This window comes from Platalea leucorodia (assembly GCF_965183815.1).
Source record: "Platalea leucorodia genome assembly, chromosome: 7".
Classification (NCBI taxonomy): Eukaryota; Metazoa; Chordata; class Aves; order Pelecaniformes; family Threskiornithidae; genus Platalea; species Platalea leucorodia.
Genome location: NC_138829.1, coordinates 66,376,559 through 66,392,548, shown reverse-complemented (window position 1 = coordinate 66,392,548; position 15,990 = coordinate 66,376,559). Strand labels below are relative to the sequence as shown.

General features: G+C 35.3%; 1 protein-coding gene across 2 annotated transcripts in view; it reads left to right on the top strand.

Annotated features, from left to right (window-relative positions):
- METTL15 (methyltransferase 15, mitochondrial 12S rRNA N4-cytidine) overlaps positions 1 to 15,990 on the top strand; it is a gene marked incomplete at its 3' end in the record, with an annotated part of 96,053 nt that overhangs the window by 35,039 nt on the left and 45,024 nt on the right. For both annotated transcript variants that reach the window (XM_082318628.1, XM_082318629.1), the window contains exon 3: positions 5,478 to 5,614. In XM_082318628.1, coding sequence (XP_082174754.1) covers positions 5,478 to 5,614 — 137 coding nt within the window. The remainder of the gene's footprint in view (positions 1 to 5,477; positions 5,615 to 15,990) is intronic.

Genomic DNA, 15,990 nt, shown 5'->3' with positions numbered 1-15,990 from the left:
GATGTCAGGGTTGCAAGAGAAAGAAAAAACATTTTGTGAAAGATCACCTGATGTCTGTGAAGTGCTTGAAAGAATTAAAGTTAGTAGTGGAAAATAAAGTTGTACATCTAAAGGAGCAAATGACTTCCAGAACGTGACAAAGTTCTTGCCTTTTAAAAAGAAAGAAAGCAGAGACTGGAAATTACTGGAACTAGTGAGGAAACTTGTATTTTACATATTTTTAAAATAAGTCTCATGTAGTTTATATATGTCATGTTTGAGTTTCAATTTTGTATCAGTTCTGCAGTCTCATTTTGTTACACAGTAAAGGAAAAATAATTGCAAAGGCTGTCAGGTATTGTGGAGTAAACTTTATTAATTGCAGAATAATAAGTGGAATTATAGATTACTTCAGTCATAGTAAAATGAAGTGCTTAAAAGGTATTTATTAGGAGATAGTTTGTCAGTGGAAAGTCTCATATACAGAAATGAGGAAGTCGAACTCTTTGTATCTCTGTAACTATCTTGGAGCTAGTTGTAAAATGAAGGCTATAAAGTTTTTGTTTGTTGCTATCTGTATGTCATGAAAGAGCAAATGGTTTCTAAAACGTACAGTCACAAACTGATTATAAAATTCCCAAGGGGAACTCTGATGGGGCTATCATAACTTAAGAATGGAATGGTGAGTCACTGCAGGAGGAATTCATGTAATAATCTTTTCCGGTATTTATAGGACCAGAAGGATAAAATGTCATTTAATTTTATTTGATTAAAAACTACTAGGCAGGAGAGAAAGAGGAAGAAAAAATGAAGCATCTTTCTTTATTTCAGGCATGAAAGATGAATGGAATTTATAAAAAGCGTATTATGAAGCAGTATAGGTCTAGTGATTAATTTCACATCTGATCAATGCTCCAAAATAGTTGTGTTAGTTATCAAATCAAATAATTTTATTATTTAAGGTGATATATTTTTTTAGGTTCTAGATGCAAAAATGATGCTTTTGAGTGGAATAGCTAGATTATGAGGCATCTGTAATGAGCTCTTGCTTGCTAGTTTAGGCATATGTATCTGTGCTGTTCAAAGATTATCCATGGAAGGTCTCTGTTTACCTTAAAAAGTTTTATGCCAAAATGTACTTAATGTAGCCCTTGATTAGGCTTGCTAGGATGCCAAAAATGCTTTAGCCTATTCCAGTAATGCTGGTGATGTAGTATTTTATCCAGTGTATTCAGCCTTGCAGTCACTTCTGCTTGAATCAGAGCCGTGTCCTCTTTTAGGTAGTGCTCCCAATTTAAAGATCACGTTAGTATTGTGTAATGTTTCTTAAAGGTTTGGTTGGTTGGTGTTGGTTTTTTTTTTTGTTTTCAGAAAAGGCAATATAATTTGGTGGAGCATGTGTTTATTCACAGTGAATGCTTGCATGAATTCTTAACTAAAGCTTTTAGGTGCTGTCACAATATTGAGAGCTTGTCACTATGTCATGGTACAATGGCCCTTATCCTTTCTCTTTTTCTCTCCTTTGCACTGCTAGTATTAATTTTCAGTTTGCTTATAAGATCTTCTGTATGGTTCATTAGTATTCAGCATGTATTAGGAAATTAAAAAAAAATCATAAAAGCAGAGGCAGATGCGTGTGAAGAAAGGTGAGACTGTTAAGCGAAATAACAAATATAAATATTCTTGAATGAGCCACAAGATCTTCAAAAATTCATTTGGGGGGAAAAAAAAAAACAAACAGTATTAAATTATTGCTTAAACAGCAAAATTGTCTGGATATACACTTGGCCAAAAAGGTCCCTAACTCATCTTTTCATTTTCTGCTGTTCAAACTTGGTGGAAAAAAGGACCTTCTCCATGGTACGGAAATGTTGGTGAGAGAGGAAGAAAGGATCAAATATGTGTAATACTTTCTAGAGATCACCAAAGAAGAATTAGATGTTGAGAAAAAGAACAGATGTACAAGAAATAAGCAAATTGCTAAACCCATTGATAAAGAAAAAATATTTTCTGGAACTTCACATTACTAGTGAGTTTAAGTGAAATAAAATTACTGTTCTAAACTTTTTTGTTTTAAAGTAGCTGTTTCTAGCACTGCCTATGCCTTCCTTGACTCCTCCTGCCAATATTGTAGGTCTGTTTCAGAACAGGCAATGTTGGAAGTTTTCAAAAATTTTAGTGCTAGATTTCTAGCTATGGTATCAAATAAGAGCATTCCTTTGTTCTTTTTTTTAAACAAACCAAAACAACTAAACACAACACAGATGATGTTAGTCATGTTGATTAAACCTATTTTCTCCAAGAGGAATTATGATGTAATTTAGATTGGTTTGAATTGTTTTGAGTTGCTGCAGAATAAGTGCAATCCTAAATGACGCTTGAGACTGTTGTGACCAAGTTTGAGTGCATTCCTGAGTGGGTTAATCCTATGCAAGGAATAAAAAGGTGTTTTTAATTTTCTGTTGTTCCTTCACATTTTTCTAAAGGAGTTTTTCTACAGAAATAGAAGATAAAAGTGAAACAGTAACAGCACAGTGCAAAAAAAACACCATACTAAATGCACCTTCTATCATAAGAGAGGTTCTCTGAATCTGATTAACAGTGATAATGTGAGAACTTACAGAGAAGATTAATGCTTTCAGTAGCTTGGAGTTTTTAAATGTGTGCAAGTATTTTCAAAACCTAGCAAATTGCTGTGGCTAGTTGTTTCAAATAATACCTACACTTTCTGACTGTTTCAGTTTTGTGCTTATCAAATTGGTTTTAGTGAATATACTTTTGTTTTTGTTATGGCAGAAGATAAATCAGAATGCTTAAATAGATTGTGGGAGCATTTATACAGCATGGATATTATATCCTCTGTAACATAACTTTGTCTTATACATGCTCCTTACAAAAAAAATAATATTCTGTGTCAGTTCTCTTTCTTCATATGAATGGTGCAATTTAATATTGGAAGATGAGCCAACTAATTTTTTTTTTTCCTCCATGAACTTCGTAAAACATTATAGGAAAGTTCTGCTTCTACAGCATAGGCTTAGGAAGCATCATGGTATAACACACAGAAATTAAATCATGACAACCTAAAGGTCATAAAGGATCATAATTTTCACTTACTTTTAGCCACAGTAGAGTTGGATTATTAGTTTCATAAATATTCAGTTTTATTATTATGGGACTTCCATTTAAAAAACCTTTATGTGTTCTAAAAACTGTGTCTGAAAAAATGTTTGGGTCTTTCTTCAATCTGTTCTTCACTGCTTTTGAATTTCCATTTTTATCCAAAGGGACTTTGTGGTTGAATCTGAATTCTTTCAAGGGATAAGTTACAAAATTGCCCTTAAAACATGCTTGGCTTTGGAGTGTATAATTATTGTAAATAAGTTTAGTTCACATTAATTTTTATTGAATATGGTTGCACTTGATAAGAGGTCTTCAAAAACTGTTTCATATCCAAAAATAATTTCAGAAGTGGAAAAAAAAAAAACCCAACCAGGTACTCATATTGAAAGATATGAGAATCTGTTCTTCTCGTTTAGTTTAGCTTGCATGGAGTCTGATATTCTTCAGTCAACAGAGGTCAGTTAAGTCAACGGAGAGGAAAGGGTTATGGGAATTCAGAGATACAGAAACTAGAGAAGATGTTGTTCAGTTGCATTTCTACTTTGGTTTAAATACACTGTCATAAAACAATAAAAAAAACCCCAAAACCGTCTCTTTCTAAACACCAGTATGTTTTGCCTAGAGTATAGAATTATAGATACTTTCTTAGTAATTGGAAAAGGAAATATTTCCTAAGTGGAATTGCAGTCATGCAACCTCTGCATGGCTAAGTGAAGAGCCAGTTATTTCTGTCAGCAAAATAGTTCTTGATGTTTAAGCAGTTTAGTACCAGTGTTGTCAAGCCAAAGGAGGAAGGCGCATGGGACAGCTTCTAGAAACAGTACTGCTGTTTTACAGAGAAAAAAGACTTAAACCAGCATTAAGTTCTAGCTAATTTTCTTCAGTTTCTCCTGTTAGAATCACATAGCCCAACCCGCCTCAGTTCAAGGTGGTTGACTGTGTCCCAAGTCACTGTTTCTTAGGACAGTCTCTGGAGCAAAGCCTCCTGGTCAGCCTGTTGGTCAAATGGACTCTGACTACAGAAACTTCTGCAGGGTTCACCTCTCAAGAGTCTTATCGCAGCTACCCTTCTGCTTCTTCCTTCCTTTCTCCTGTTGGGACCTGCTGCACACCAGTTGCTCTGTCTCCCCTCTTTGCTGGCAAACCATGTGCTCCAGATGTTCTCCTCCGTGATGTGGCTGGGAGTTAACCAGCCTTTTGAAGTCACCTCATCTCTGTGTGAAATGTGATGACCCCATGACCCTTCTCAAGTATGAGATAGAAAGTCTTTTTTATTTTTTTGGGGACATTTTTGATGGCAGGAATATGAAATTTCCATTTATTTTCAGGAACTTTGAGTTCTGAGAAACTTGCTAGAGGAATTTCAATGCCCAGTTTTACGCAACTTGTGCTGAATCTGTACCTATGTCTGTTTTAGTCAGAGTGCATTCAAAGTTCCTTGAATGTGTCTTCAGTTTTAGTCTGGAAGATTGGAGAGGATGGATGTGTCTGCCTGGTATTACTAAAAATCTTCCAGTCTTAGTTTGTGTATCCAAAAAATGGACATGGTATATGTTCATGGGCAGTAAGTATTCCTCAGAAGTAAGGAAATACAGATTGTTTATCAAAAGGTCGAAAGGTGTAACTTAAGCCCATAGAGCACATCAGCGATTGAAATGGGATTGTTGTTAAGGTGGCTATTCCTATGCTGTGCTACATCTAATTAACACATGTAATGATGGTAGAGAAGATACAGCAGGACTGGGCTTCAGCGTGCCTTAGTAACCTAAATAAATAGCTTTGTCCTTGCACAGTGAACCCAAAATCAATCGTACTGTGTCTTGAAAACTTACATTTTCTGTGCTCGTTAGATTAGTCCCAGTCAGGATATATATGTGCCTGTGCTGCCATCACACTTTGATCTGTGATATAAAACTATGATAGTGTAATTTTTTTAATTGATACACAAATGCATTAACCTTCCTTTTAGACACATCCTTACAAAGCAGATAGTGCTCATTGCTCCTATAGTCCCATGTCCTATCTATCTTTGTATGCCTCAAATTGAGCAAGTCCAAACAAAGCTGTCAAGCAAGTGGCTTTCCTCTAAACTCAGAATGTAAAGAAATGGCAAGAGTATGAAGCTGCAGTTGGTTGTACCAAATGATTGTCCTTTTGTTCTGGAAGGATTGGCAGAGGAGTCACAACCCCTAAAAAGATTATTCTGACATGATTGCCATTCTGCACGAAATATTTTCAAAAAGGCATTGTGACTATATTGAATGGTATGTTTTCCTCCAGCATATGAGAGAGATTAGCAAAATAAGCTTTAAATCAACAATTCGTTTATCACTTTTCTATTCTAAGGTAATGATGTTGTCTTTCTTACTCAACAGCGTTTCCTTGATATGACATTTGGAGCCGGAGGTCATACTACAGCTCTGCTAGACAAAGCCGACGACATTACAATATATGCACTAGACAGGGACCCCACAGCTTATAAAATAGCTCAGCAGCTTTCAGAATCATACCCGTAAGTTGTCTTCTCCTGTCTTAAATGTGGTCGAGATAAGGTTGATACTGTGGTATTCGATACACAATTTAATATATTTTTATAGTTTTAATGTATTGTTTTTAATGGCTTGTTGTAGAATAACATTATATGGTGTATGTACCCCATTAAATAGGAGATCCAATTCAATTTATTTATGAGTAATTGCATGCAAGTTCTTCTGAGGCTTTTTGGACTTAAATGAATATTCTGTACTTTGGTAATTTTGAGTATGAATCAAGTAGCCAATTTTATATTTAAAAATTGATTTTAAAAAAGATTCATGTGCTGTGCTTTGAAATGATTCTGATCCAGAGTTGTACAAAAACGTACACTTTGTGGTAAATATTTCACAAAAAAGGATGGAATAATATACTTTAATGAGGTGATTTAAATATGGCTTATGAATATTTTGATTTTGTAAAAAAAAAAAAAATTGTAATTCAGTATTAGGATTGCTAAATATTTTGCCACTGGCTTCAGAAACTACTAAACAATTTAATAAGCTACTATTTCTGTGTACAGCTCGTGCTTGAATTTTCTTTTTAAATAGAGTGCTAAATTTGCTAAAGGAACAATTGCTAAATGCAAACTTCCAGGTTTTTTTAGTTATACAAATTTCTTGTTCCTTTATTTTATTCAAGAAACAGCCCAGTCAGAGTACGAGTACCTTCATGTAAAAGTGTGCAATATGTAGTGTTGAATATGAGCTTTTCAGAAAGTGCTATTGTTTAAATTGGGCCAAGGAGAAAAAATATGTAGATACAAAATTAAATAATATGAAATAATTAATGCTTAGGAAACTAGGAACAAGAGGACACTTACTCTGATGTTTTCAACATAACAGTATTAAAAGAGCTTTTACATGAGGAAAAGTAGATCTTTCCAATAAGAAGAAAACTGGAAGAGGCAGATAAAGAAACACCTGGTTATTCAGTCATGTTTCCCCACATATAGAAACTGGGGGAGTTGGCCGGGTGGCAGCAATCGCTTCTTGGGGACAGGCTGGGCATCAGTCAGCAGGTAGTGAGCAATTGTACAGTGTATCACTTGCTTTGTATATTATTATTGTATTATTATTATTTGGTATTATTATTATTATTACTATTATTACTATTATTATTACTCTATTTTATTTTACTTCAATTATTAAACTGTTTGTATCTCAACCCACAAGTTTTCTCCCTTTTACCCTTCCGATTCTTTCCCCCATCCCACCGGTGGGGGGAGTGAGCAAGTGGCTGTGTGGTGCTTGGTTGCTGGCTGGGGTTAAACCATGACACACATAAAAAGGAGTTCTAAGACAGCAATAGTATTCAAGCAATGCAGAAGGTGTTCCTCACATTTTCTAAAAGAAATGGCTAAACTGTGCATTCCTTTCTTCAAGTGCCATTGTCAGAGGCCCAGTGGGGAAAAATGCAAGCATGTGACAAGAAAGCATAGCTCCGTTTCTAGTCATCCTACTCTGTAAGATCACTTAAATATATTTCTCTACAATTTCAGTTCTTTGTGGGCTGCAGTGACATGCAGTGTATACTTACAAATTTGTGGAATTCCTCTCTCAACTGTTATTTCTCCAGAGAATGCTCTTTTTGACAGAATAGTGCGGAGAATATTGGCAAGGAAAGTTCATTTTCTTTTAAACTAAGCCTGCAAACTCCACCAGATGTCATTGGAGTTGTAAAGCCTTCTGTTCTTTGTGTCATAGGAAAAAAATAGACATAGTCCAAATTAAAGCTAATCTTGTATCTAATAAAAGTTTTCAGAAACGTTCACATAGCACAAGACAATGACGAACAGTCCTCTGATTCAATATGTGTTTATTCGTAAAGTATCCTATGCAAACCTGGGTGTGAAGGAAGTTTATTTTCCAGGTAGATGAAGAGATTTTACAAGTGTTGGATGTTGTTCTGCCAATGATTGATGTTGTTAATTTTCTGCTTCCTTATGTTTGTGAAAAGATGAGCTTTAGTCAATATAGTGTTACAGTTAACTTACTATAGCTATATAAACAAAGGGGGGTCTCCTAGTTCCTATTTTTGTTCGTAAAATCATATAAATTTAGTTGCTTGGACTCCAGACATAGCGTTGTCCACCTTTACAGATGCAAGTTATCATTAGAATGAAGCGGATTCTTAACTAACGTAGTGTTAAGTTGTTAGAGAAAAGTCTTAATCACTGAAAGATGACTGCATGACACTTGAATATGTGTTGTAAGATACAGAGCAGTATTCTTATTTGGTTTTATGGTTTCCCCTGTGGGTCCTTTTTCAGAAGGTAAATATATCTTTTTTTCATAATAGTTTATGTTGAAAATTAAGGTAGAAGAATATTCATATATGGTATATGTGCTCATTATTAATCTGCTTTCCCTGGGAAGTCAGTTGCATAGAGCATTGTTAAATTAAAAGGGGGAAAGGGGAGGTGTAAGTGTATAATTTTTAAATAACAGGTAAAGCTAGTGTTTGCTTACAAATCAATTTTATAAGTATAAATGATTTACTTACGAGATAGGAAGCTTTCATAACTGGAATTTTTTGCTTTCAGTAGTGATTAGAAGATGGTTGATCTAATATTACGAGGTTTTATTGTCCATTTTCTGCACTGCATTAGAAATAAATCTTTTATCCTAATTTTATCAGTTTAATTCAAATCTGTGTTGGCATCAAAAGCTCAGGGAATTCATCCAGTTGACGTCTTTATCTGGTCAGGTCTGCTGTCAGGCGAAATAGGTCCCTGGTTCCCCAGTAGTTGTGCCATCTTAAAAATGGCAATGGCAGCACGCAGTTGCAAGCTGAGAGAAACATAGGGCTGTCCCTTCTGTAAGAAGCACAGCTGTAGATACAACTGACTGAAGAACTGCAGCAGAGGAGTATAAACTTCTCCATTGTTTCTCTGTTCTAGGGGTTTTTTCACCTCTTCTGTTTAACATTGCTGTTCTGGGAGAGGTTATTTGACCTGCTGAAGTGCTTCCCTTCCTTTGGAGGTCATGGCACAAGGAGGGGAAAAAGGCTGTTGTGCAACCATAACCAGTGAAATCTGATAGCCACTGTGTCTGAAATTGTGAATGCAGTGGGCAAATTGAAAGTCTTACATCGATTGAATTTTCTGTTGCCGTTTTGTTTCTACTTAAAACAGAATATTGTACTTGTTTAATTGGGGATGTTAATAAATTCCAGCATATCAACTACATGACTGATCTTGAGTCTTGCAGTAGTATTTGCAGTAGTCCATCCTACTATAAAAAACTTCAATTCTAAATATTCAGTGTTAATTGCTATTGCTTATTCTGGTTAGGTAACATTAATAATCTTAGTAAAATCATAGAGTTCCAACTGTTACTCACTATGAGGCTTCATTTTTTAAGCATCCTGTATCTTAAGTCACAGAGTTACAAGATTAAAGCTCAAGTTGCAGAAATATGCCCAAAGATATGGTTGGAAGAGGACAGAAGTATGGCTAAATTAGGGCATTTTTCTGTATTCAGAACGAATAAATGAAGTCCTCCTTATAGTTAGCTAAAAGACAGCTGGAGTAATAAGTCACTGAATGAGAACACTCAGGAAAAATACATTTGATGTTTGTATTTTAAATGTGTCTCTGCTTTTTGGTAGTGATTTTGTCAGAACTAAAATCTTGAAGAGGGTAGAGTTCCAACTGCAATCCTCGCATTCATTTAGCCTCTCTGCTTATTATTTTTATTTTTTAAAATATGTAGTGCTGCCTTAATAAGGAGAAAATGGGTCAGGGCCTGTTAGATATTCAGTGTGTGGGTGGGAATCCTTTGACGTGCTTTCTGGGGAAGCCTCTAACTTGGGAATTGCTGCTGAGAATCCAGGAGACCAAGATAAAATTCAGTCAGTAGCAATATATATTACAAGTAAACCCTTTCACGCCCACTGAAAGGGAGAGGTTAGAGAGGTGACCAAAATCTGGCAATTAACCAAAATCTGGCAATTAACCAAAATCTGGCAATTAACCAAAATCATTGCAGGCTTTTAAGTATGAGAAACCTACGCAAAGCCTACACAGAGGAGACAATATGTTCCTTTGTATTGGGTTTGTGTGGCAAGGTTTTGGTAGCGGAGGGGCTACAGGGGTGGCTTTCTGCGAGAAGCTGCTAGAAGCTTCCCCCGTGTCCGATAGAGCCAATGCCAACCGGCTCCTAGAGGGACCTGCCTAAACTAAAACTGCCTAAAACTACCATTTTATTGTAGTTCTAAAGTAATTTTGAGGTGATGGTGCTTGTGGATTTTGTTTTCAGGTTTATGTTAAGTTTACAGAAAAAGTGGGATAGAACCATCTGATGCGCGTTGTATGTTCTGGGGAAAATACAATGTATTTTGTTCAGTTCTAGAGAAGACAGAACTTCTTTCTTCAGTTGCAATAAGCTTATTTTAAGTGCTTGTGAGTTGTAGCTGAGTGTGTAATATATTGATGCTTTTGCTATATGTTATTTATATAGGCTACTATTTAACTTTTGACTGTAGTGCACAAGGGATACAATTAACAGTGTGCAATTGAGGCGCATTCATTATAATGATGCCTTGACTATATATAAGCAAGTTAATTAGTTACTTATAGCTTTATTTCTTTCTAAAGAATTCTCTGTGTATGTCAACATCTGGCTGCCTCTCAAATTCAGGCAACATAGATAAATGAGTTGTCTTAAATACGAGATGGAAAAATGCAATTGAGAGCACTAAAAAGACCTTTAAACGCCATTATATTAAAATAGTGCTCTTCTGTCATTTATTTTGTTCCCCAAAAGGTTTATTTGGGTAACAAACCCAAATGCATTTCCTTATAAAAACATAAGGAATAAAAATTCTTTCTCTTGTTGCTGAAGTTCCAGCTGTGGGGTTTCAGAATGACTAGAAACCTTTGCTTGCTTCCATATATACAATGTGATCCTTCAATACATCGAGTTCCTGGTTCAAATGTAGGCCCAATTCAGAGTTACCCTGATATACAGAACACGTGCAACAGTCTACTTTTAACAGTTTGTTTTTCTTCGCTTTTTACAGTGTTTTATTACTTGGCCCTTTAGTGCTTTCTTAAAACGTTGTCAGTTTGAGTGTCAGTCTTCTCTGACGTAGCATAATTATAGATGTTTCACTACCAACATCACATCACTTGAAACTGCAATTAAATCTTTTGTGTGCGTGCTTCTTAATTTTCTTTTCTTTGCAGACATGATGACTGTGTTTTAGTTCATTATATGGGCTGCAACATCTTTATCATACACAGACTGCAGTCTAATAATTTCAAGTTCAGAAAGTGTTTCTATTACATCAGTATTGCTGGGACAGATAAACTCCTTCTCAGTGGTCCTATAAGAACTCAATATAAAGTATCAAACCCTGTATCCAAAACTGGCCAGTGACATTGGGATGTACCATAGCAAAAATGAAAATAAATTGGTAGAAGAAACCAGAATCGTGTAATCCCACTTTTTAAAAAGAGAAGTGCTAGTTTTCCCTCTTCCTGTAAATATTCCCTAAATCCAAGTAAAGGAGGAGAACAGGTTGCCTGATTGAAAGGAAAATTTCTTGGCAGAGAAAGGAAGTCCAGTTCCTTGTAAGCTTTACGAAGACAATATCTCTTCATTTTGAAGTACACGATACAACAATTTCTTCATGGGAGAGAGTGGTTAGGCATTGGAACAGACTGCCCAGGGAAGTGGTACGATCACAGTCCCTGGAGGCATTCAAAAAACGTGTGGATGTGGTGCTTAGGAACATGGTTTAGAGATGGACCAGGCAGTTAGGTTAACAGGTTGGACTCAGGGATCTCAGAGGTCCTTTCCAACCTTAACGATTCTATGATTCTATACCCAGTAGTAAATGATACTGAAAAAGAAGAGTGGGGAACTCTTCTTTTCCTGCCAGGTTTGGTATTAAAAAAAAAAAAAAAATCAACTCATGGAAAAAATTTTTACAATCATTTCCATAAAAAGCACAAGGGTCGACCCGAAGCTTGTGAAGATTGAATGAGTTGGATGCAACAGTTTGTCTAAATATCTTAAGATCTTTCCCCTGCAATTTCAGTAGTGTCTGTGTGTGACTCAGTTGAAAGTGTATTTATCCACAGTCTTTACGATATAAAAGTTCTGTTTTGCTTTTTTGGGGGGGGGGGGGGGGGGGGAAGCCTAAGGGGAAGCAAGTTTGTGAGTTATCTGAAGTAAGGCAAAATTGTTTCTAGAATAAGCAAGTTGTCCAGCAGGCTGTACTAAGCGTACCTTTGACAGAGTAGTGTTTTACTGTGGCTTCCAGCATGTTTATTCTTTTCCTCAGAGGTAGATGTGAAAAAGCTTGTACACCACACCTCACAGCATGGGTGTGTGTGTGTGAAAGTGTGAGTGGCCACTGCATCCATGTATATGGGAAAGGCTGAATGGTGTCCTAAACTGAGAATTTTTCTCAGTGCCAATATTGCCCATGCAGTGGGTCTTAAAACTGGTATTTAGTTCCAGTGGCGGGCATTGTTATCTATTGTATGCATGGGAAGCCAGAAAACAGCTCTTACTTACAGTACATAGTAAGGGCAGGAAAGATTGCACTTTATATTGACTGAAGCAGGTTAATATGTATGTTTGGAAGGCTGAGGCAGAGCTTTTTATGCTCAAGGTATAGGATGTTAAGGATTGATGAGCTGATGAACGTGGTGTCAACATCTTGTATCTCTCCATTACACAATTCTTTTAGCACTGTGTCATACCAGAATTTTAATACTGAATGACAAGGAAAAGCTCTCTATCTCCTGAATTTAAACACTATAAATTTATCAAAATCACTTCAGAGCTCTAACTTTTTCTGCCTCAGTTGCAACCATATACTGTCCTGACCTGACTCTTGCTTAACTTGCGAGATCTGTCTAGCTCATGCATTGAGGTGGAATGGCTACAGGCCATTTCCAACATTAGTAGGTAAGTTTAGATTTCATGTGCTGGTTACATAAAAGAGAAGTCCTTATTTGCACTGTTTAGATCTTAAAGGAGTAAGGTGTCTTTTAAGAACATAGCTATGCCCAAATACTGCACCTATATATACAATGGCACTAGTTTCAAGGCACGTGGTTATGTAGACATTCCCACTAAAGCTTTTATTTAGCAATAGAAACATTTGGAGAATGATTAAATACTAATCAGTCTACCAAGACTCACTCTATTTACAAGATTCTATTAATCTTTTTAACGCTATATATATTTCTTTTATTTTGGCAAAATTATCTGATAGTTATATTAATTATTAAAATTATTTTCAATGCCATGTCATAAATTCAGGGATTTGTCTTTGTTTTCATACAAAACATCTTGTGCCAGTGCTAGATTAATGCAATTTCCAGTCAAATGAGTCAGGACAGCCCTTTTATATGCTGCTGGTTTAGGAAAACAAATTGCTGCCATTTTGATCTGAGTAGTCTTGAGAGAAGCTGCATTGCCATATTATTTTAGTAGGAAAATCTTAGAGAGATGTTGGCCAGTCGAAGCTCTGAAGGAAGGTTTGCAAGCGTTAGGTTTAAAACAATGAACTGTTTTATCTCCATGTTTTTTTCTGTTACAGTTAGCGAGTCATTTTACATTTCAATATTAAGTGAAAATTAGTTTTGTGAATAATTGATATTTATCAATTTGGATGGTAGTTTTGGTTTTGGCAAGTTCTCCCACAATATCAAAATCATTCCCATTGGAAAGGAACTTAGGATGTTATCTAGTCCAGCCTCATGCTTCAGGCAGGTTCAATAGGAACAATTTTAGACTGTAGATTGTAACCTGATGCGAGTGGGTGGTCTTGAATTTTTCTAAGGCATAATAGGATTCTAAAATACATTGACTTTCTGATCTTATTGCGCTATAGTGCTGTAGCATTAAATGGTAAATTTGTGCAGCGCTATTCTCTAGCAGGCAGTAGTGAGTATCCTATGGTGGCCCCTGGAGTCATATCCTATGTGATAGTATTTTATATTGATTTATATTGTTTACAGAATTTAAATTAAAATCAAGAGATGCATCATATTGTTATCTCCTTCAAACTTTCTGTTGAGTGGATCCTCATCCAAAGCGTAGAGGAAATGATTCTGCTTCTATGATTTATTCCTACTTCCCTTTATTCGTTTTCGTACTCTCTGTTCTAGATATTGCTACGTCAGGGCGGTCAATATGATCATCTACACATGTATCTGAATCATCTTAGACATTTTTAGCCAACAGAAGTATAGGCCAAGCAGCTTAATTACTTTCCAGCCTGAGCCACTACAACTTTTAGACCACAGATAGTGATAAAGAAACGAAGAAACATTCTGTTGAATGTTCGGTTTTCTTCCATCGCAGTTTTTCATCAGTGTTTCTAGGAATACTATAAAATGCTAACTGTTCTTACAGAATGAGAGGACCTTTATTTCTTGAGTTGATGAAGAGGGATAAGAAGCTTCTGAAATAATTTAAAACTAACAAAAAAACCCTCTAGGTATTGGTTAAGGACATGGAGCTGAATGTGAGTGATTCGAATTTCTCTTCAGTACAAATGTCCAGATCCTTAATTTATTTCTAAGGACATTGTATATACTTGCTAGCTCAACTTCATATAGAATACAGTGCCAAGTGTTACTTTAACCAGCAGTAGTTTAAGACGTCCATTATATTGTTTTTTTTTTATTCATCTATATCAGTGTGCTATAAAAGTGCTCAGAACATCTTTAAAGTTTAATGTTATAGCTCTTAAACACAGAGTGTTTCTGAGGACAGTTCTGTGCAGCTTAATTTGGGTTGTATTTTTTTTCTAAAAGGAAAAAAGACTTTATTTTTTTAAAGTAAATAATTATGATGCAGAAATAATCTTTCAACTTACATGATCCATAAAGGAGACATTGACTTTTCCTTTCAGCCAGTCTTCTGTTATGTTGGTTTTGATCAGAAAGTTCCTTATAGATGTTTAGATAATTTAGGTACTTTTATATTACTTTTGTGACCACTTCATTACTGAAACGTACGTAAAACATTTTCTGTTTGTTGAACATAAATTCTAATTAAAAACATTTTAAAATGTATGTGTCAAAAAAAAATATTTAGAGATGTCCTTTATAAACATTTAAAGCATTTTTTTGTAGCTGAACAGTTGAGTTCCGGGCATAGTTTTGTTAGAGTAACAAACCAGTTTGGTGTCTATAAAAGTAATTAGCATTTCATAAAGGAAACCAATAGAGTACTCCTTTCAGTTGTTTTTTTTTTTAAATTTTTTTCATAACAGCAAGACTCAAGATGGTGCTTTTTTCAATGAAAGGGAGGAAAGGAAGAGAAGAGAATATAAGTTGTAATCTGAAGGTTTTTTTGCACCTGATAGCTAGTTGTCTACAGATCTTTGTCATATTGAGAAGACTGTATCTTCATATTTCTCAGCAACAGTTAGTATTTAGCTTGCTCTTTGTCAAGAGCTGTATATTTAGCTTATTTTTGTTCACTTCTACAACAGAAAGCATCGAGGCAGTCTGCAAAAAACAAAAGGACATAAACTGTACTGAAATACTCCTCCTTGTATCAGACAATAAAGGCAAAAGTCTATTTCATCAGTACATAGATTATAATTTTTGAGAGTAGAACATTCCAGCATTTTCTTATGAAGATGGAGATGATATAAATCTATGGACAAAAGGGTGCTTGTCACTTACTAAGAGAAGGTCAAGACTGATCAGTATTTAAGCTAAACATGTTGTTTACTAAGTAACTAAAACAAAAAAAAGCCGATAGTCTCTGATTCATAATTTTATTTCTTCAAATTTGATAAAAATGAAAACAGGTAACTAAATGAAAATACTTGTCAACACATTTTTGTATCAGTATTGAGCTTCACACTTAGCTCAGTATGAAATACACAAATAGAGAGAGAAATTGTTTGAGTTCAGATTATTTTTCTGATTGAGCCATACTTCAAATACTATTATTCTTATCTTAGATACATTAGGATTATGTATATAAGTGCATAGACCATAAAAATGAATTACTTTGAGTTTGACTACGTAATTCTACTTTTTTCTTGTCATAATAATAAACATCATTTGCATTTTAATTTGATTTTGGCCGTTGTGACTCAGCTGTGCCAAGTGTTGTGCAGAATATTCAAAGGACTGAAAGTAAAATCAGACAGTTAATTGCTGGCTTTGTGTTTGGATGCCTGAAAAATACAGCAACTTGGCTTGATCAAGCAACAGAGATTTGAATAGAGATATTTCAGAGAATTTCTGGGTAAAACCTCGATGGAGAAAACGTCTAACTTGGAAGTTACCTGTGGCCTTGTCACCACTGGATGGTGCAAGTGTTTGAGACCAATATTGACTAGTAAGTGGCCTTAACTTTTGAAGCA